A 19,967-nucleotide genomic window follows, 5' to 3' on the forward strand; every position below is an offset into this window, starting at 1 on the left:
AGTCAACGCTTTCTGGAGGTTCGGCGGCCCGCAGTGCACGCCGGGAAATGTAGTTCAGCCTGAACAGACGCAGCCTAGTTATCGCGGGACCGCGCTGATGCGCGCTAAGCACGTCGGGAACCGTAGTCCCCGCGGAGGCGCACAACCTCCAATCCTTACCATTCCGGTTTGCAGCGGGGCGTCCATCTGTTTCTTCAGGCAGGGCTGCACGTCTGGCACTCCTGGGGAATGAGAAGCCGGAGCAACCCGGGCAAGTCGTCACTCTGGGCCGCCTCTCCCCTGCAGCAAGCCCTGCCCTCTTCTTACCCTTACTGCCGGGAGGTGTCTCTGCCGGCTTGGGGACGGCTGGAGGGTGGGGCAAACTGAGTTCGGGGCCCAAGCTAGGGAGTGAGGTGGGTCCCCGGGTCCCCACCAGGGTCTCCTTACTTACCAGGCCGGCCTGACGCCCCACTCGTCCAGCCCCACCCTGGGGCTAAAGGGCAGCCGGTCGGACACCTATTATCAGCAGCCAGAGAACAGGTTCCCCAAGGGGCACGGTTTTCTCCAGCAGGTGGCCCCCTCTGCAGGATCAATCCTGACCCGATCCCTAGGCCGCACCCCTGCACTCTCTGTGAACACTGGATGCCGCACCCCAGGGAAACAGGGCCCGAGTCATGGGGCTGGGGAGATGCCTGGCTCCCGCCGGAATGCTGCCAGGAGCGCCTTCACAAGGAGTCGTGATGCAATGACGAGGTCTCAGTAGCATCCTCGGATGCTCGGAGTGGAGTGGGCTCGCAAAGTGTTACTGGTTGATGCTGGAGATTTACTGTCACGTAATAGTAAAGTTTAGGGGTTTTCTGATGGTGCTGAGCATCCCTGGGACTCGGGGAACGAGGCTGGGACCATTGCTGGGAGATGTAACCAGGGACGCTGGAGTTACCAAGGGTCGATAGAAAGTTATCGAGATTGCGACGCATATAAGACTATCACTGGGAAAATCGGAACTGGTTGGGCACATCCCTGGAGTCGTTGGACCGTGATACTGAAGAATGCTGGAATATCACTGACTTTCCTGGGAAGCTGAGACTGTTTTGGCAACCTCAGAGTATTAATGGAAATCTGGGGTAGTCACTGGGCCCTTGAGACCGTACCTGGAAAATTCACAGGGGATTGGTCTCCTCCCACCCGAGGATGCACCTGGCTACCGGTGCGAAAACACCTGCCGGGAGCTGGGGGAGTGGGGTAAGAGTCAGGAAGTCGAGAGCTACCGAGAATAGACGGAAGACAGATCTTAGGAAAGCCGAGGGCTCGCTAACAACCCGCGAAGGGATGTCCCTGCGGGTGCCAAGGAAACCCGGACTCACCCAGGAGCCGCAGCTGGGGTCCACCCTTCGCCAACTCCGTTAGCGTTCCGCCCAGCGCCGCAGGCGCGGCCCCTTTAAATTATTCACTGCAGCCCCGCCCCCCGCCGTGCTTGGAAGGTCGCGCGGAGTGTGGCGACGCTTTAAAGGGACCCGCGACCAGTTGGCGCAGGGGATGCCCCTCCCACTACAAATGAGAACAAGTTTATTTTCCCGTTTATTTAACACCCTCCCTATCCTTGTCCAACGTCCGACCCGACTGGCCCAGGCCCTCACGGGGCGCGACGGGCAGCCGGCCCTTAAAAGCAAAGGGTAAAATAAATAAGCTTGGGTCTCCGCACTCCGGGGGTGGTGGTGGTGAGGAGGCTAATGTCCAGTAGCAGTCCGGGTCCGAGTCAATTCACCAGCAGCGAATGCTCCTCCGAAGCGTCCCTGAAGGAAGGGCAGTGTTAGCGGAGGTGGAAAGCATCGGTTCCCTCCGTCCGCTTCCCTTCCACCAGCCAATCCCAAACCCGAACCAAACCAGCCTCGAACCTGCCACAACAGCAAAGGAGGCTGCAGGCGGAGCCGCTCCCGCGGCGGAATTTGCCGGAGGTGGGGCTGTCCTGGCACTGCGCGATGTAGGCCTGGAGCTCGCTCACCTCTGCGCCGGCTCCGCCTGGGTGCTGGGGAGAAAGACCCGGGACCCACATGAAAGACACCCCTGCCCTCCCCATCCTTTCCAACCATCTGAATCTCCTCCCTGATCCTGGTGGACCAACCAGGCTCCGTCCTTTAGGGCTTTGTACATGCTGTGCCCTCCACCTGCTGGTTCCCCGTGCTTTGCTTCACCTAGAGATATTCCCTAACCACTGAATGTGTCTCTCCGCCTGCGGGTCCACCACCTAGAGCCATGCTGGACCCAATCTGGGTGCTTGGCAACCACCTACTGACTTGGGTGCACACAGCGGAAGCAAGGTCTGGGTTTGTACCCCCAAGGCTGATAGACACATGTGATCTTTAAGTGCTAGAGGAAGACCTATGAGGGGTCCTTGGTCTGAGTGACAGAATTATGTCTGTTGCCTGGCTGTATGTCCAGGCACAGGCCGGTGCAGTCTTCTGCATTCCCAGTTGCAGGGATGTTCTGGCTTTCAGCCTCTTTTTCACCCTTCCCAACCTCATGGGACCACTCTCTTCTCCAAATCCTTTCTGGCAGTTCCTTCTCCCTGGTGCACTCTCTCCTGGGCACTTGTCTCATCAATCCAGAATGTTCTGAGATGACAGAAAGGTTTGATATCTATGCTGTCTAAATCTGGTAGCTACTAACTGCACTGGCATTTGGGTGCTTGCTCTATGCCTGATGTGAGTGAGGAACTGAATTTAGAATTGTTTCATTTTCATGAAAGTCAAAGTGTAACTAGTCATGTGTGTGGCCAGAGACCAGACAGCACATTTTAGAAATTTGCCTGGACTCAGCCCAACACCAGTCTAAAGCAGGAGGCCTCTGTAACCTTCAGTTTATACCACCTCCATCGGTAGATTGCCATACTCTGGTTTGTCCATTATCCATCCTGCCCACCAGTGCTGGACAGACACCTGGCACCAGGCTTGCAACACAATAGGCCCCCAAACACATCTGCTGAAAGATGTGTCTGCTGACAGATGTGTCACATCTGTCTACCTGTCACGCCCACGTTCTGCTCTGGGCCCTGCAGCCTGCAGGACCACCATCATTCCCTAGACCCACAGGACAGAGGGGCTGGGAGCAGCACTTCTGGAATCACACAGTTTCGGGATGAGCCGGGTTCACCATCTGCCTAGTAGCCAACCTTGGGCGAGTCAGTGAAACTCTATGGCTTGGTTTGTGTGTATTCAGTCACTCAGTTGTATCTGACTCTTTGCAATCCCAGGGACTATAGCCCACCAGGCTCCTCTATTCAAGGGATTTTCCAGGCAAGAATGATGGAGTGGGTTGCCGTTTCCTACTCCAATGGCTTGGGTTCCCTGTTGGTAAAAGATGCAGGAATCCTACCTGGCCCCACACCTTGATAAAACTGAGAATGCAGCAGCTGTGATGGTATCAGCCCCTCTTGGGCCCCCCACTTCTGAGCTAACCTCTCCTTTGGCCTCGTGGAGTCTCCCATATTCTTTCCCAGGGTCCTTCTCGCCTCACCCCGATGTGGCCAACCGCGAGGGACTTACAGCCTGAGTTTGGGGCTGTGTGCTAATGCGTGTGGGGTGGCCCACAGGGAGGTGGCTGACCTTGATGGTGTCGTAGGCGCCTGTGATGAGCGCGATGAAGAGACTGAGCACCATGTAGATGAACAGGCTGATGAAGGAGTACAGGTAGAGCTGAGAGAAGAGCCAGACCAGGCTGCTGCGGCTCTGCTGCGCCTGCATGGCCGCGAAGGTCACGAACATGTCATCCCCGTTGATGAGCGAGAACAGGCACTCAGACACCATGGACAGTGAGCGGAACTGCAGGTGGGCAGCGTAGTAGGGGGGTCAGAGCAAGCTGGGGGCATGGCGGGGGCTGGGATGGGGCTGGTAGTGGCATTGGGGAGTCAGAGGGGACAGCAGACAGAGCACTAGTAGTCACGGTAAGGCCAGCTGGGGGGGATGGGTCACTGAATAAGGGTCAAGGCCAGGGTCACTGGGTGGGTTCAGAGAGGACAGTGGATAGAATTGCTGGAGACCAGGGATCAAGGTGGGTCATTCAGCGTCACCAGATCAACAGCAGATGGACCTGCTGGTGTCAGAAGACTCAGGAAGTAAGAAGGGGAGCCAGGGACCCTTGGACAGTGGGTCATGAGCACCACCCACAGGTCCCTGCCAGCCCCTACCTTCACATGGTAGGGCCCCAACACGATCCAGCCGCAGAAGCAATAGCCCAGATAGATGACGGCCACACAGCAGCAGAAGCGCATGACGCTGGGCAGGGCCACCCGCAGCGTGGCGATGAGGATCTGTGGAGGGAGGGGTGGGGGGACAGTGTGGGCATACCCACAACAGCTGAGGTGACCAGTGAAGCTGGAGGGAGCCTCAGAAGGGGCAGCAGGGTGCTGAGAGCACACCCCCTTGGCTGGATTCAGCTGGCAAGGGGTTGGGGATGAAAGTGGGCTCACATAGCCCCTGCCCATGTAGAGTGACAGGTATGTCTGGCAGGGGTGGGGGGGCAGGTATGGGGAAGAGGCTCCTGGTGGGTCATCTGCAGGGGCTGTTGATGGCAATACGGGTATGATTTATCTGGGGGTCGAGGGGGTGGGAATTAAGGGACATGTGGCCACCACCAAGAGGGCCCTGCCTGCATATCTGAAGCTTACATTGTACTTATGGAAGAAGGTCAAGTAGCGGATGACTCCGACCCAGACTAGCAGTGTTGAGGTGCCCAGGAGGATGCTGCAGACGTCGTAGCTTGCCAGGTTCTAGGGGCGGGAGTAGCGTCAACTCCATCCGGCCCTTCCCTGGGGATGGCATTGGCAGGGAGTGGGAGAGGGGGCCAGGGTCTGGAAGGAGATGGGGTGGGGAGGCAGGGCGTGGGCCGGACCCACCTTGGCTTCGATGCCAATCTTCATGATGGTACCCGAGATGGTGAGCATGTCACTGGTGACCAGAAGGATGTACCAGCCGTTGACAAATTCCAACCGCTCCCACAGGCTGATGACCCGTCCCCGCCGTCGCCACATGAACCTGACAAATTCCTGCAGGGGTAGGCGGGTGGGGTGAGGGCCGGTCTGGGCAGGGGAGGCTCCCCACCCTGGCGGCCCCAAGGGTCCCAGAGCTGGGCGAGGCTGGGGCTGGCTCTCACGTTCTGCAGCAGGAAGCCTCGGAGCAGTGAGCGGGCGCACAGCAGGAAGGAGAAGGCGCAGGTAAGGATCACAACCACGTCAAACAGGAGCCGGAAGCTGTTGTCTCCTGCGGGGAGGGGCCAGGCCCGGGGGTCTTCAGGGCTGCTTTGGGCTGGTCAGAGGGCTCATAGGTTTCTCTGGGTGAGTCAGGAGGTCGGTCCATGCTGGTCTGGGGCTTGGGGCTCCGAGGGAGATTCAGAGCCCCTGGGCAGCACTGGTTCAGGGCTTGGGGGCTCACCATGGCCAAAGACGCTGGGGTGCTTACACTCCTGGATGTGGGCCTGGGTCTCTAGGCTGATGGGGACACGCCCACTGTGTGCCTTATTGTCAAATGTGATCTGCAGGGGTGCAGCGAGATGAGACGGGACAGGGTAAACCTCGGCAGACCCAAGGCTCCCAGACCTGCAGGATGGATGGTCTGTCCAGCCCCAGCCTCTCCCATCACCCCCACACTGCCCCTGGCCCAGGGTCCCCCAGCTCCAGAGTTCAGGAGTCCTGTGCCCCACCCCCCACCCTACCCCATCATGGGCTGGTTCCTCACCCATACCCCAGGGACTGTGGGCTCACCAGGATACTGAAGGTGTAGCAGTCTGGGATTTCATTGTTGATCAGGCTCTGGAGGTTAATGGTCTTCAGCTGGAAGTGGATGGTGACGTTGATCAGCCTGGCGGGGAGGCTTGGGTGAGGGGGTGGGTGGGCTCTGCCTGAGTGCCAGTGCTCTGCCCCATGCTGACTCTGCAGCTGGCAGAGGAAGTGCTCACGTGGCAGCTTGGCCTGCCCAGCCCGGGCTTGTGGGGAAGTGGCTGCCCCCTCCCCCAACACTGAAGGTGCCTGGAGTCCTGCCTCCCCGCACCCCCAGCCCCCTCGATCGGTCAGACAGTACTTGTGGAATTTGAGCGTGAGGTTCCTGTAACTGGCGCTGCCATCCGAGAGGGAGAGATCATCACTGGGGGGGACGGGGGGTCTCTCAGGGGGGTCCACCCGGATACAGTCTGAGGACAGGGAGTCAGGGAGGGGACACTGGTGGCAGGGGAGGCACAGGCAGGTCTCCCCAGAGTCCCCGACAGCCCCCTTCCCTGCTTTACCACTCCCTTCGTATTTCCACACTTGTCTGTTTCTGCTGTCTACCCCACAAGGGTCAGGCCCAGTCTATCTAACCCCGTACACAGGCCCCAGTGCCTGGCGCTCTGTGGTCCCAGGTGTTTAGTGAATGAATGACAGCGAAGCATAACATGCAGCTCTGTCTGCACACCAAGCAGCCTACTAATCATCACGTCATCCTCGCCACCCTGTCTTCCAGATGAGCAGGAGGGATTTTCAAGTGGGATTTTAATCCTAGCAGCCCGGGCTCCTGACCACTGAACCCTGCCCAGCCCACTCACCCGTGACGACCATCGGATCAATGTCAAATGTGTCGTTGGCTGGGTCCACGTGGCCCCGGTGGTAGTAGCACTGGCAGAGGGCCAAGGCCGAGCCATTGGCCCAGGGGCCGCCCCCGCCCCGCACATAGGCATACCGGCCCAGGGACACGTCTGGGAGTGTCAGGTACTGCGGGCAAAGGAGGGGAGGATCTGTCAGCCCCACCCGCTCTCCCCTGAGGGCCCAGCTGCCCACTGGCTCCTGGCCACTCGCACCTGGTCCACAGCATAGAAGATGGCCTGGTATAGCTGCTGCCGCGTGTAGGCTGCGAACGTGTCATCTGCCCCATCCGTGTAGCCCAGCAGGAAGAGGTGTCGGAAAGCGATGGTGTTCTCCTCCCGGAACGTCACTGCCAGCTGGTTGCTTAGCCCAAACAGGATGAGCTGGCAGGAGGGACAAGGATGCTGGGGATCTCCCACAGTGGAGGGAGAGAAGAGAGAGGGCCCTCCCCATGAGGGCAGGTCTTCCATACGCACACAGTGGCTGCTCATAGAATTCACGGCAACAGCTAACGTCCATTACATGTGTACTGGGCGCCAGCTGCTGTGCTAAACCCAAATCTATGGGGAGAGTCAAGCTCCAGGAGTTGGTGATGGACAGGGAAGCCTGGCGAGCTGCAGTCCATGCGGTCACAGAGTCAGACATGACTGAGCGACTGGACTGAACTGCGCAGGGTAAGTACCACTGCTGGCTCCTTTGCTGCTGTTCAGTCGCTCAGTCGTGTCCAACTCCTTTCGATCCCATGGACTATAGCCCACCGGGCTCCTCTGTCCGTGGGATTTCACCGGCAAGAATACTGGAGTGGGTTGCCATGTCCTCCTCTAGAGGATCTTCCCGACCCAGGGATTAAACCTGCGTCTCCTGCATTGGCAGGTAGGTTCTTTACCACTGAGTCACCTGGGAAGCCCTTCACTGGGCTCCTTTACTGATGGGAGATTAGAAGCATGGTGACATACCCAAAGTCACTAGACCAGAAGCTCTCAGGACAGGGGCTGAGTCTGACTCATCACGGAGTCCTTGGAGCCCAGCACAGGTCCTGGGAGAGGGAGGGAGTGAGGGCAGTGGTCTCTGCAGCCACCAGATCAGTTTTCTTTGAGGGTCAGCACAGCATCAGACTGCCAGGGTCCACATGCCAGCTCCCAAGGCTTAGTTGCTATGTGACTTTGGATAAGTCCCTTAACCTTTCTGAGCTTCATTTGTCTCATCTATAAAAAAAGGGCGACAACACTGACCAGGACCTTAGAGGGCATTTGTGAAGCTTAAAGGAGCTGCTCCTGTGCAGGTCCCAGAGGGCTTCCGACTGATGAGTGCCCCATGCTGCTGTGGGGGCAGGACTAGGCTCTGACTCTAGGCTTTTCCCCTTCAAGGAAAATAGGGCCCACAGGTGAAACTCTGGGGGCAGGGGCGAGTGGTACAGGTCTCACCTGCACGGTGACCACCAAGATCTTCACCACTTGCAGCATAAGCTTGAAAGGCTTGCGACCCTTGGCCCGGAATTTATCACAGGGGCTCATGAAGAAGTACTTGAGACGGCGACGGAGATCTTCCTCTTCTGGAGGGGTTGAAGGGGCTGGGGAAGCCCCTGTCTGAGTCCCATATCCAGGGCTGGGTGTCAGAAGCCGCTCCGTCTCTGTGAGATGGGAGGGAGGGGGAAGTGGGGACCAGGCCGAGACAAGTTTACCTGCCAATAGGGGAGGCAGGTCCCAAGCTCCAGCTAAGAAAGAACTCTGAGAGATCTAAGGAAAACCAGAAAATTTGTAACATTTTACAGATATTTGCAGCAGTGGTAAATCACTTGAAAGAGCCTGAACTGATTCCTGGCCCTGCCTCAGGGCACTCAGCTTCCCTGAGTCTCAGCTTCCTCGACTGCAAAATGGGGCAATAAATTCTCTCACTAGGAAGCTAAGGATTTGATACTTACAAAGCATTCCATTCCTAAGCCTCAATAGTTCCTCAACAGTAGAGGCTATTCTATTTTTTTGTTTGTTTGTTTTTTCCCCCTTCTTTTTGGCCAGGCCTAAGGGCGGAGAAGGCAATGGCACCCCACTCCAGTACTCTTGCCTGGAGAATCCCATGGATGGAGGAGCCTGGTGGGCTGCAGACCATGGGGTCGCCAAGAGTTGGAAAGGACTGAGCGATTTCACTTTCACTTTTCACTTTCATGCATTGGAGAAGGAAATGGCAACCCACTCCAGTGTTCTTGCCTGGAGAATCCCAGGGACGGAGGAGCCTGGTGGGCTGCCGCCTATGGGGTCGCACAGAGTCGGACATGACTGAAGCGACTTAGCAGCAGCAGCAGCAAGGGCTTGCAGGATCTTAGTTCCCAGACCAGGACTGAACCCAGGCTGCAGCAATGAAAGCACGAAGTCCTAACCACTAGACCACCAGGGAACTCCTGAAAGTGAAAGTGAAGTTGCTCAGTCGTGTCCGACTCTTTGCGACCCCATAAACTGTAGCCTACTATAGACCATAGCCTACAGGCTTCTCCATCCATGGGATTTTCCAGGCAAGAGTACGGGAGTGGGTTGCCATTTCCTTCTCCAGGCAATCTTCCCGACCCAGGGATCAAACCCGGGTCTCCTGCATTGCAGGCAGATGCTTTACCCTCTGAGCCACCAGGGAAGCCCAGGGAACTCCTAAATAGAGGCTATTCTAAGCGCCACTGATTCCTTTCAATCCTGACCAGCCCAAGAGGAAGTCCAAGTCTTCAGCAACTGCCGGTCATAGTTGGTCACAGCAGCCGAGAATAGTCCCTGACATACCCCCATGATCCCCACTGGAAGAACCCTGTTTCATTCCAAGGTCTGGCTGGCTCTCTGCCTAGCCCAGCCACCAAGATGAAATGTGGACACTCTCAGAACCTGTCCCACAGGGAGGGCCACCTTCAGATCCCTTTGGCACTCAGATGTTGTTGTGGTTGTTTACAAGACAGCTGGATGGGAAGCCAGAGGGCGGGGCACCTCCCTGGTTGGGATCACAGCTAATCCACCCCAGGCTCCAATGACTAGGACATCTCTGAGGTGTCTGCAGCTAGTTTAAGAGATGATCAACACATGGGCATTCCTCCAGGCTCCCCTATGAGAGGCAACTGAGCTTCCACGGGTTTGGAGATCTGAAATTGAGTTAGGCGCCTGGGTTTAAAGTGGCAACACAGCCCCAGCAGTCCTGCTTGGGTTTAGAAAAGCTGAGCATTTGCCTCCTGGCCTGGGGAAGCAGAGTCTGGGAGTCTGACGTTGGGGCGGGAGGGTGGGGGTGCGGGTTGGAGAAGCTGGGGCCGCAGTCGGAGTTTCAGCAGAACTAAGCAATCCGAATCTAGGCTCGGGATGCAAATCCTGGGACCCTCGCCGCCGCGAGTCGAGAAGCTGGCGGCTCGCCAGCTGCCTGAGTTGAAGGCACTCAGAGCACAGCCCGGAGTCCCGCCACTTAGAGGGGAGAAGCTGGTGCCCACCCGCCACATGTGGGCAGCCTGCCCTTTCTGCCTAGGCTCTAGGAGCCGTCAGTCCATACCGACGCTACCGGGAAGCTGAGAGGTGGGCATGGGAGCTGAGGAAAGGGAAACCCAGAGCTCTACCGTCCCAGGTAGGAGAAGCCGTCCGCAGGTTCGCAACCCGCGTTCCGGAGCTCGCCGGGCTGCCTGCGCCCTCACCTGAGCCGCGCGGGCCTACGGGGACTGCCATGTCGGGGCCCGGAGCGCCGGACGCCGCCGGGCGCTGCGGGGCAGCCGGGGTCCGAACGCCCCGCGCTGTCACTGCGGCCTCGCTCCCTGGCGGTGCAGCTTCAAACCCTCCCTCATCAGCTGACTCGCGCCTCAGACACGTGACCACCGCGGCCTGGGAGGCAGGCGACCAAATCCGGTCCCTCCCCCTGCGCCACGACAGCCCCTGCCTGAGCAGCGCGCAAGCGTGCCTCGGAGAGCGGCTGGCTTCCTCTAGGCGGTCGCGAGGTCCTAGCGCCGAAGGTGACAATGTGCTGGGGGATGGGCCGGCTGTGAGCGTGCGGACTTAGGACTGACTGGGTCCTGGCTCCCTGTCGTTCCGGCGTCCAGTGCCAATCTCTTGGCTTCCATGTCTAATGCTTGACCCCTTTCCCTCCGCGGTGTAGGATAAGGATCCTGTCTCAAGGGTGTCCGGCTCCATCCTCCCAGAAACCCTCCCTTACTCTCAACCCCCTCTCATCTGAACTATCATCAATCCTACTTCTTTTCCTAATTGTATCCTAAATAGGACCACTTTCCTCCACTCCTATGGCTGTCAGCCCAGAGTCTCCCAACATTCCTGGCTTGGACCACTGCAACAACCTCCCTGATCTTAAACTCCTATTTCTGATCCCCCTCCATTCCCCTCTCCATCCAGCAGCCAGAAGGGTCTTCCAAAAATAACTGATAGTCCTCTGTCAGAACCTGCTGGTAGCTTCCCATTTCTCTTGGATGACAAGCAAACTCCGCTCTTCAATCTACTGGAGCCCTCTTTTCCAGCCCCACCTACCTCCTCCCCTATCTCATCTCAGTGGCCCCAGGGCCTTAGTACAATCTTCTTGCCTTAGGCAAGAAGGCAGGTGATCAGATCAGATCAGTCGCTCAGTCGTGTCCGACTCTTTGCAACCCCATGAATCAAAGCATGCCAGGCCTCCCTGTCCATCACCAACTCCCGGAGTTCACTCAGACTCACGTCCATCAAGTCAGTGATGCCATCCAGCCATCTCATCCTTTGTCCCCTTCTCCTCTTGCGCCCAATCCCTCCCAGCATCAGAGTCTTTTCCAATGAGTCAACTCTTCGAATGAGGTGGCCAAAGTACTGGAGTTTCAGCTTTAGCATCATTCCTTCCAAAGAACACCTAGGCCTGATCTCCTTCAGAATGGACTGGTTGGATCTCCTTGCAGTCCAAGGGACTCTCAAGAGTCTTCTCCAACACCACAGTTCAAAAGCATCAATTCTTCGGCGCTCAGCCTTCTTCACAGTCCAACTCTCACATCCATACATGACCACAGGAAAAACCATAGCCTTGACTAGACGAACACTTTGTTGGCAAAGTAATGTCTCTGCTTTTGAATATGCTATCTAGGTTGGTCATAACATGCTCCCAACCACCACTTCTGGGTCTTTGAAAAACTCCTTTAAATGCCATCCATGTGCCTCAGTGTCCTCATTTGCAAAAGGGGAATACTCAGTTATCTGTCTCATGGAGCTGCTGAGAGAATTAAATGAGAGGGCTTCCTTGATGGTCCAGTAATTAAGAATCTGCAGGGAACACAGATTCTATCTTGGTCTGGGAAGATCCCACATGGCACGGAGCAACTAGGTCTGTGCTCTACAACTACTGAGCCAGTGCTCTAGAGCCTGTGAGTCACAACTACTGAAGCCTGTCTGCCTAGAGCCTGTGCTCCATAAGAGAAACTAAGGCAATGAGAAGCCTGTGCACCACAACCAAGTGTAGCCCCTTCTCACTGCAACTAGAGAAAAGCCCACACACAGCAATGAAGACCTAGCATGGCCAAAAGATAAATAAAATTATTTTTAAAAAAGAATTAAGTGAGAAAATGCAAATGCATAGCACAAGTCTGGACCAACAGTAGTGCTGAAGTAGCAGTGATTAGATTTACAAAGTCCTTCCACAGGGAAGCTGTCCCCTATTTAAATCAGAGGTCTTGTTATGCTTCTTGAATGCACCATACTCTATAGTTGCTTTTTAAGTGTTTCTGAACTCTGGGAGCTCTATGAGAACCAAGGCCGTGCTAATCTTGCTCCCTGCTGAGACTTGAGCAATCAACACGTTTTTATTGAATGCATAAGCGAGTGACCTCTCCTTGGTCCTGTGGTGTACCTGCAACATGGGCTTTGAAGGATAAGGGGGTAAATCTGGGGAGCAGAAAGGGCAGGCTGCCCACATGGTTTCATATCAGCCTCTGCTATGCACCTGCTAGACATTCAATGTGCCAGAAATCCCACCACTTGTGGGAAAGTTAACTCTAAAAGAGAAGGAAGCAGCATAGCCCAGACTGCAGGGTGAGTCCGCTCCTGACTGGGGTGGCTAGGTCTGGGGGAACAGAGAATGGCGACTGCTGGGATGGACCACTATGAGACCTCCTGGGAAAGCTGCCGCCAGGAGGATGTTGTGGAGGGAGCCAGGATAGTAAGGTTCCATTTGTGTGGCTCGCTCGGGCAATGCCCTCCCATCTCCCCAGGAACAGGCTGCACATTAGAGAGAAAAGAGCAACAGCAGAACGACAACACAGAGCCAGGAGGCAGTGGGAGGATTTTACTAACTGCACAACACACGCTTTCCCAGGCCCCTGTGGGTGCCAGCACACCCTTTAGCCATCGGGCCCAAGCAGGGCTTCTTGCTCCTGCACCCACCTGGGACTCTCGCCCGCAGGGAGGGCTGGGCTGACAGTGTCACAGATGGGAGAGCCGGGGTCAGGGTGGGACTTGGAGTTGGAGTCAGGGCTGGGCACAGGATCTGTGTCGGGGCTGGGACCAGATCTGTGGTCAGGGCTAGCCAGGAGGTCGGAATTGGCATTGTGCCCAGGCTTAGGGTCAGAAGATAGGGCAGAATCAGGGCTGGGGCTAGATCCAGAGCCACTGGTGGGTTTGAGGTTGGGATTGGGGAGGGAGCCCAGCCCAGAGCCAGGATCACGGTCAAGGCCAGAGCTAGGGCCAGGGCTGAGCACTGAGACAGCATCCGGACCCAGGAGGGAGGCCTGCCCTGGCCTTAGCATCGAAGCGGGGCTGAGGCCCAGGCCGGCAGCGGCAGCGGCGGCAGCCGCAGCTGCAGCCGCACCCTCGTGCACGCGCTTGTGCTTGGTGAGGCTGGAGGCTTGGCCGAAGGCCTTGCCGCAGAGCTGGCAGCGGTAGGGGCGCTCGCCCGAATGCACATGTAGGTGCTGCAGCAACGCGGAGCTCTGCCCAAAGGCCTTGGAGCAGTGGGGGCAGGCGTAGGGCCGCTCGCCCGTGTGCGTGCGCAGGTGATGCTGCAGGTTGGAGCTCTGGCCAAAGGCCTTGCCGCAGTGGGGACAGCGGTAGGGGCGCTCGGCCGTGTGTGTGCGCTGGTGCTGCAGCAGCGCCGAGCTCTGCCCGAAGGCCTTGCCACATTGCGGGCATGGGTACGGCCTCTCACCCGTGTGCGTGCGCAGGTGCTTCAGCAGCGCCGAGCCCTGCCCGAAGCCCTTGGCGCACACCGGGCACTTGTGCGGCCGCGGGCCGCCGTGCGTGCGCAGGTGCTGCGCCAGCAGCGAGCCGTGGCCGAAGGCTTTGCCACACACCGGGCAATGGTGAGGCTTCTCGCCACTGTGGCTGCTGCGGTGCTTGAGCAGTGTGGAGCGCCAACCGAAGGCCTTGCCGCATGCGGCACACTGGTAGGGCCGCGCGCCAGTGTGGATGCCCCGGTGCTGCGCCAGCGTGGCGCCGTGGCTGAATGACTTGCCGCAGTCGGGGCAGCGGTAGGGCTTCTCGCCGCTGTGCGTGCGGCGGTGCTGGCTCAGCCCCGAGCTGCGGCGGAAGGCTCGCCCGCAGTCGGGGCAGGAGAAGGGCCGGGGCGGGCTGGCAGGTGCAGGGAGCACCGCGGGGGCAGCGGTCAGGACCTCAGGGGTGGCAGGGAGGTCGGAAGAGAGGGAGTCCAGGTCTGGGGAGGCAGTGGGACTGAGGGTGTCGCTGTTAGGGTCGAGGATCAGGGGAACCGGGCCGATGACGTCGGGGTCGTCGAAACTTGAAGACAGGGGGTCGAGATCTTGGGGGTTGGAGTCACGGATCCCCGAAATGGAGCCTGGAGCATCCGCCTCGGCATCCAGAGCCTCAGAGACAGGCTCCAGATCTTCATAGCTGGGGTCCACGTCTTCAGAGACAGTGTGGAGGTCTTCCGGCTCAGGCTCCGGGTTTTCGGAAGCCGGGTCCAGCTCTTCTGGGTCGGGGTCTAGGTCTTCTGAGTCTGAGTCAAGCTCTTCATAATCGGGCCTCCTGCCCTTGTGGCCTGGGTTCCTGACTAAGACGGAACGCCTCATCCCTGGTGTGGAAGTACCGGCTTCTGGGGCAGGATCTATGGGGTGAGGGCAGAGGGTGAGTGGAGAGTAGGTTCTGTGGAACCCGGGGTCTCTTTTGGAGCCTGGGCAGGGAAGGGAGAGGGAGTTGAGCTGTACCCCAGATCCCGCTTTGGGGTAAACACACAGATCCTTCTCTTGTTTCGTGCTATAGGGAGACTGCACTGGTTCCTGCCAGGTCAGGGAGAAGAGGGACCCTGGTGGGACATGGGGAGGGGCCTCCCTTCTCAGCCCCACACCTGGATAGAAGTCAGGGGACCCAGCACTAGAGGTCTCCAGCACCCAGCTCCATGGCTCCGCCCCTCTCTCCATCCTGGGCTCCTCCTCTGGTGGGAAGCTCAGGTCCTGTGGAGGAGAGAGAGTCCCCTTGACCATGGCCACTTTGAGGGGAAGAGGGTGGGTGTCTGGGTTCCTGTGCTTGCTCTAAGTACATGGCCTGAATTCCAGTCCCATTGTTGGGGGTGGCATATTTGGGGGCTCCTGGTAGGGAACTTGGCTCACCTCCTAGAGAGGAAACATTGTGATCTCTGAAGCCTCTGTCTGTGGGGGATGAGTGTGTGTGTGTGTGGGGGGGTGCAGACAATATCTGGTACTTCTCCTGGGTCACTGGGGGCACGCAGGGAGACCCCGGGCTTGCTTCCGGGGGAAGAGACAACGTGAATTCCAAACTTCAGTTCTGGGGTATGACTAAGTGTCAAAACACCTATGTTCCGTCTTAGATAGAAGATCCTGAATGCTGATTTCTAAAGGTAGAGTGTGCATGGGGACCCCTGGAGGGGGCAGGGAGACCCATGGACCCATTATCCAGGAGAGTAGGAACAGGCGTCAGTGTACCTGTTTGCCCAATTGGATAGATCCTGAATTCTAACCCCTAGCTTGTTAGTCGCTTAGTCCAGTCCAGCTGTTTGGTATCTCATGGACTGTAACCCACCAGGCTTCTCTGTCCAAGGAATTATCCAGGCAAGAAAACTGGGGTGGGTAGCCAATTCCCTTCTCCAGCGGATCTTCCCCACCCAGGGATTAAACAAGGGTCTCCTGCATTGCAGGCAGATTCTTTACCATTTGAGCCACCAGAAAACCCCTAGCTGCGGGGTAGGCAAAACAACACATTGGGCTTCTCTTTGGTTACTGGAGGGACCCCTGGGCCATCTCCTAGGAAGGAATGATTTGAGTGACTGACTCCACGCTCAAGCATGGAGATGGTCCTCTCTGGGAAGAAAAATCCTGAATTCTACCTCCATGGCTGGAGGTAGGGAGTGGGACAGAGAAACAAGCTGGGACCCCTTCTGGGGAGCAGGGGGAGCTCAGGATTATCTGAAGGGGAGGTGATGCCCACCCCATGGCTAGGCCTGGGGGGAAAAACAACAAATAGATCTATTATTGGGAGGGGGGTTGAGGTGGGGGTGGGTGGGTGTGCGTTGGGGGGCACTTTGGCTCTCCTTTGGGGGAGGGGGACCTTCTGAGCCACAACCCCAGAACTGGGAGTGGATACACACAGAGAGAGGCCTGAGTTCCTAGTTCACCTCTTCACATTCCATGATGGAGGGTGGGGGGACAGTGCTGGGTCACCCCTGGATTCCTAGTAGGGGGAAGACCCTTAGATTGGCTCCTGAATTCCCACCTCTGAGCTACAAGTAGCAAGGAGACATAACTGGGGTCCTTCCCTGAGTTCCTGGGGGCAGGTGGAATCCTGGATCACCTCCTGAGGAAGGGGCTTCCAGTGCTCTGGACCCCAAGACTGGAGAGTGAGGGGAAACACCTGGGGTCCTGGGAGAGGTCCCTCTGGAGGATGGGTCTCCTGAACTCCGGACCCCAGGCTGGAGGGTCTGAGGGAACAATACCTGGGCTCCTGGGGTGGGGGATCCAGATCGCCTCCAGGGGAGGGGGCGTTCTGGACTTACGCCCCCGCCCCCAGCCGAGGGGTGCCCTCTTCCCCTACCTCCCTATTGACGGCGCCCAGCTTGGGCTGGGCCCTCCCCCGGGGCCGCAGCGGCGGAACCGGCGCGCTAGGCCTGCAGGTCGCGCGGCCCCCTCACATCGCGCCCCAGGCTCTGCTCTCCCCGGGCGGGCGGGCGCGCGGGGCGGCGGCGTGGGGTAGGACAGAGGTCGCCCCGGGCCGCGCCCCGCGCTGGGGGCCCCCCGCGCCCGCCCCCCTCATCGCAGCCCCCGCCCGCCCGGCCCGCTCGCGGGGACACTCACCCGGCGCCCCTCTCCCCTGCCCGGCCCGCCGCGCCCGCCGGCGCCCCCGGGGCCCGCAGGAAGCCCCCCGCCCGCCAGCCCCGCCGGCGGCCCCCTCGGCCCTGCGGCCCCGCCAGGCGCTCCCGGGGAGCGAGAGGGGCCGGCCGAGGGCCGCAGCGGGGGCTGCTGGGACTTGTAGTTCGCCCGCGCCCGCCTCGGCCGTCGCCATCGCTGCCCCCGCCCCCCGGGCCAGCCTTTGTCCCGGCCGGGCCACCCGGCCGCGCGGCCGCGCCTTTGTCTGCGCCGGGCTCCGCCCGCGCTGTCCCCGCCGCCGCCTCTCCTCTTCTGCTTCTCTCCCAGCCGCTCTTGATCCCTCTCCGCCCCTGTGTCTCTCTCTGTGTCCCTTCTCTGTTCCTCCGTCCCTTTATTTCCATGTCTTGGCCTCTCTCGTTACTTTCTCTGCCTCCGTCCCTCTGTCTCTGCATCCTCCTCCCCTCTCTCCCTGTCTCTGCCTCCCGCCCGTGTCTCCGACTCTGTCTCTCTTTCACTCTCTCGTTTCCAGGAACACCGAACAGTCTCTGTCTCTTGCAGACGGGAAACACACATCAGCATAGTTCAGACGCTGAGAATTTACAAACTTGTGGTATCTTTGCTCAGTCCAGCGTTTTCCCTTTAAGACTCCTCCTCCGAGGAAAAGAGCTGGGGATACTCCTCCTCTTTCTCCTCCCAGGGTCATGCAGGGCTGTCACTGGTGGGCTCCCCGTGCCTGTTCCTTCTTCAATAAGCCAGGTCTAGGAAGCAGTCTGGGCATACTTTACCTGGAGATGGAGATCCCTGTGAAGAGGGTATGAAATACAGTCCTGGCAGCTGGCAGCTGGGCTGTGATGTTCTTACCAGAACATAAACAACGGTCTCAGAATGTAAACAGTCATCACACAAGGCCGCTCTGTGACCGCGTCTGAGCTGAGATAGACACAAGGACACTCTGCAACCTCAAAAATGAATACATACCCTGTGCCCCCTACTAACGGAGATGACTGCCGCTTCTTTCCAATGACCACCCCACATCCATCCTCCTACATCTAAGAATCACCAAAAGACCCAATCACCAATCTGCTCCCTCACAAAGCCAGGCTAGAATTGCTTCTGCTCTCAACTCTACTTAAAACTATCCAGCACAAACCTGAATCCTATAAGAAGCCTTTCTGTCCTCCACCTCTCTCCTCTGGAGATACCCTGCTAAGGGGTCTTCCTTGCTGCACAAGCTAAAAAGAACCAAACTTTTTTGACTACTGGTGTGCCTCTGATGGGGCTTTTCTTGGGGCTCAGTGGTAAAGAACCCACCTGCCAATGCAGAAGACATGGGTTCGATTCCTGGGTCATGAAGATCCCCTGGAAAAGGGAATGGCAACCCACTCCAGTATTCTTGTCTGGAGAATCCCATGGACAGAGGAGCCTGGAGGGCTACAGTCCATGGACTTGCAAAGAGTCAGACATGACTGAAAAACGACAAAACAAGTGCCTCTGATGGTCCTTGGCTGGTGAATTTTGACACCACCTACCCTTGCATGTAGGTCAGGGCCCCAGGAGACTTTGCTCTTCCTTCTGGAATCTTCTAGATCTGGGCTGAACTTTTGGCCTGAGACCTGCTTTCTACCCCTCTGTGGAGAAGTCCACAGCAGATCTGAGAGACTTGAGACTGCAATTGGATTATGTTCCTGGATCCTTATCCTGCTGGATGATCCCATTACAGTAATACTTGTAAAGACAGCTGTTGTTTCTGTCTGCCTAGTCTCTGTCTCAGCACCTTGTTTTCCCTTTGTGTAGCCCCCACCACTACTCCAGACAGATCTGTGTCTAACACAGCCCCCAGTATCTTGTAATCGAAACTTATCAACCCAAGAACTTCACCCCCCACCCCCAGCCACAAAGAATGAAGTCTGGGATGAAGCCATGTAGCTGGAGGATCTCTTTCTTCCTCTGGGATCATGAACTGTTCACAGTACCTCATTCTACCTGCACCCACCTTCCTGAGTTGTGTGGAAGAACAGTCTGCAGACTGAAGTCAATCTGTACCAGGATGTAGAGGTGAGAGTCAGAGAGACAGCCATAGCTATATTGGTTGAGCTCCTCAGTTCAGTTCAGTTCAGTTCACTCAGTCGTGTCCAACTCTTTGCGACCCCATGGACTGCAGCACGCCAGGCTTCCCTGTCCATCACCAACTCCGAGCCTGCTCAAACTCATGTCCATTGAGTTGGTGATGTCATCCAACCTTCTCATCCTTTGTTGTCCCCTTCTCCTCTCACCTTCAATCTTTCCCAGCATCAGAGTCTTTTCCAATAAGTCAGTTCTTCGCATCAGGTGGCCAAAGTATTGGAGTTTCAGCTTCAGCATTAGTCCTTCCAATGAATATTCAGGACTGATTTCCTTTAGGATGTACTAGTTTGATCTCCTAGCAGTCCAAGGGACTCTCAAGAGTCTTCTCCAACACCGCAGTTCAAAAGCATCATTTTTTTGGCGCTCAGGTTTCTTTACAGTCCAACTCTCACATCCTTACATGGCTACTGGAAAAACCATAGCTTTGACTAGACAGACCTTTGGTGGCAAAGTGATGTCTCTGCTTTTTAATATGCTGTCTAGGTTGGTCATGGATATAGCCAGCTTGAGTTCCTGGATATAGCCATACCTGAAGCCCTTAGTCTTGTCAGTATCACAAGCCAACCAATTTCTTGGGTATTTGAGCTAGTTTCAGTTCAGTTCAGTTCAGTCGCTAGTTTAGTGGGTATCTGTTCCTTGCAGTCATGACAGTCTTGACTAATTTATAAATTAGTTTCGGGAAAGGGAAGGGTATTGAAGGAAATAACGTAAAATGTGAAATTGGCTGAACAAAGGTAAAATAGAGGGTCAGGGCCACCACAGACATATATATTCATTATGAATAGGACTTTGAACATTGTGCTGTGCACAACCTCCCCAGATGTATGTCACACCCCGTAGAAGAGCCTTTTTCAGGAGACCAGACATCCATTATGTAGAAAAATAGCTGATTAAATTGTTGCCTGTTTTATCTTGGCACTCCAACAGTGTGTCACCTGAGACTGTGGCTCAAGTGCCTTTGGAGGAAAACATCAGGATGTTGGAATACCTGGGAGCTTCCATGAAGTCTTCAGCAAG

At 57.1% G+C, this 19,967-nt stretch overlaps 3 protein-coding genes across 28 annotated transcripts in view; all 3 read right to left on the reverse strand.

Moving 5' to 3' along the window:
- PNPLA6 (patatin like phospholipase domain containing 6) overlaps positions 1-1,442 on the reverse strand; it is a 24,306-nt gene extending 22,864 nt beyond the window's left edge. For 4 of the 18 annotated variants that reach the window (XM_044948092.2, XM_044948090.2, XM_044948091.2 and 1 more), the window contains exons 1-2: positions 1,344-1,441; positions 160-221 (exon numbers count right to left, since the gene is read on the reverse strand). In XM_044948092.2, the coding sequence (XP_044804027.2) occupies positions 160-186 (27 nt within the window). In that variant the 5' untranslated portion in view covers positions 187-221; positions 1,344-1,441. Of the gene's footprint in view, positions 64-159; positions 346-430; positions 1,298-1,343 lie in introns of those variants that run through there. The other 14 variants (XM_025293427.3, XM_025293428.3, XM_006046781.4 and 11 more) reach the window with 11 other exon arrangements.
- Positions 1,443-1,544: 102 nt separating this feature from the next.
- Positions 1,545-10,405, reverse strand: MCOLN1 (mucolipin TRP cation channel 1). Its single transcript, XM_006046774.4, has 14 exons — positions 10,233-10,405; positions 8,011-8,216; positions 6,802-6,969; positions 6,550-6,715; positions 6,051-6,159; positions 5,735-5,831; positions 5,406-5,505; positions 5,128-5,234; positions 4,871-5,020; positions 4,643-4,744; positions 4,163-4,285; positions 3,582-3,797; positions 1,875-2,005; positions 1,545-1,772 (listed from the first exon to the last, which is right to left on the reverse strand). The coding sequence occupies exons 1-14, from the start codon at positions 10,261-10,263 to the stop codon at positions 1,736-1,738; spliced, it is 1,743 nt and encodes a 580-aa protein (XP_006046836.2). The 5' UTR covers positions 10,264-10,405; the 3' UTR covers positions 1,545-1,735.
- Positions 10,406-12,821: 2,416 nt separating this feature from the next.
- Positions 12,822-17,876, reverse strand: ZNF358 (zinc finger protein 358). 9 transcript variants are annotated; one of them, XM_044948095.2, is made up of 3 exons: positions 17,805-17,876; positions 14,855-14,960; positions 12,822-14,614 (listed from the first exon to the last, which is right to left on the reverse strand). In XM_044948095.2, exons 1-3 carry the CDS (start codon positions 17,859-17,861, stop codon positions 12,897-12,899), a joined length of 1,881 nt encoding a protein of 626 aa, XP_044804030.1. In that variant the 5' UTR covers positions 17,862-17,876; the 3' UTR covers positions 12,822-12,896. The 9 variants fall into 9 exon arrangements, with proteins under 9 accessions (XP_044804030.1, XP_006046833.2, XP_006046832.2 ...); XM_006046771.4 differs by lacking the exon at positions 17,805-17,876 and adding an exon at positions 17,612-17,663; XM_006046770.4 differs by lacking the exon at positions 17,805-17,876 and adding an exon at positions 17,432-17,570.
- Between the last annotated feature and the right edge of the window lie 2,091 nt (positions 17,877-19,967).

The sequence above is a fragment of the Bubalus bubalis genome, chromosome 9 (genome assembly GCF_019923935.1).
Source record: "Bubalus bubalis isolate 160015118507 breed Murrah chromosome 9, NDDB_SH_1, whole genome shotgun sequence".
Classification (NCBI taxonomy): Eukaryota; Metazoa; Chordata; class Mammalia; order Artiodactyla; family Bovidae; genus Bubalus; species Bubalus bubalis.

Excerpts from the sequence above, each read along its gene's own strand:
- MCOLN1 (XM_006046774.4), bottom strand. The coding sequence starts at position 10,263 with ATGGCAGTCCCCGTAGGCCCGCGCGGCTCAG. Across the intron at positions 8,217-10,232 it reads CGTAGGCCCGCGCGGCTCAG|AGACGGAGCGGCTTCTGACA; the intron begins GTGAGGGCGCAG and ends CCCATCTCACAG. Across the intron at positions 6,716-6,801 it reads TCTTCTATGCTGTGGACCAG|TACCTGACACTCCCAGACGT; the intron begins GTGCGAGTGGCC and ends CTTTGCCCGCAG.
- ZNF358 (XM_025293443.3), bottom strand. The coding sequence starts at position 17,529 with ATGACCCTGGGAGGAGAAAGAGGAGGAGTATCCCCAGCTCTTTTCCTC. Across the intron at positions 14,961-17,397 it reads AGCGTCTGAACTATGCTGAT|GACCTGAGCTTCCCACCAGA; the intron begins GTGTGTTTCCCG and ends TCTCCTCCACAG. Across the intron at positions 14,615-14,854 it reads GTCCCCTGACTTCTATCCAG|ATCCTGCCCCAGAAGCCGGT; the intron begins GTGTGGGGCTGA and ends CTCACCCCATAG.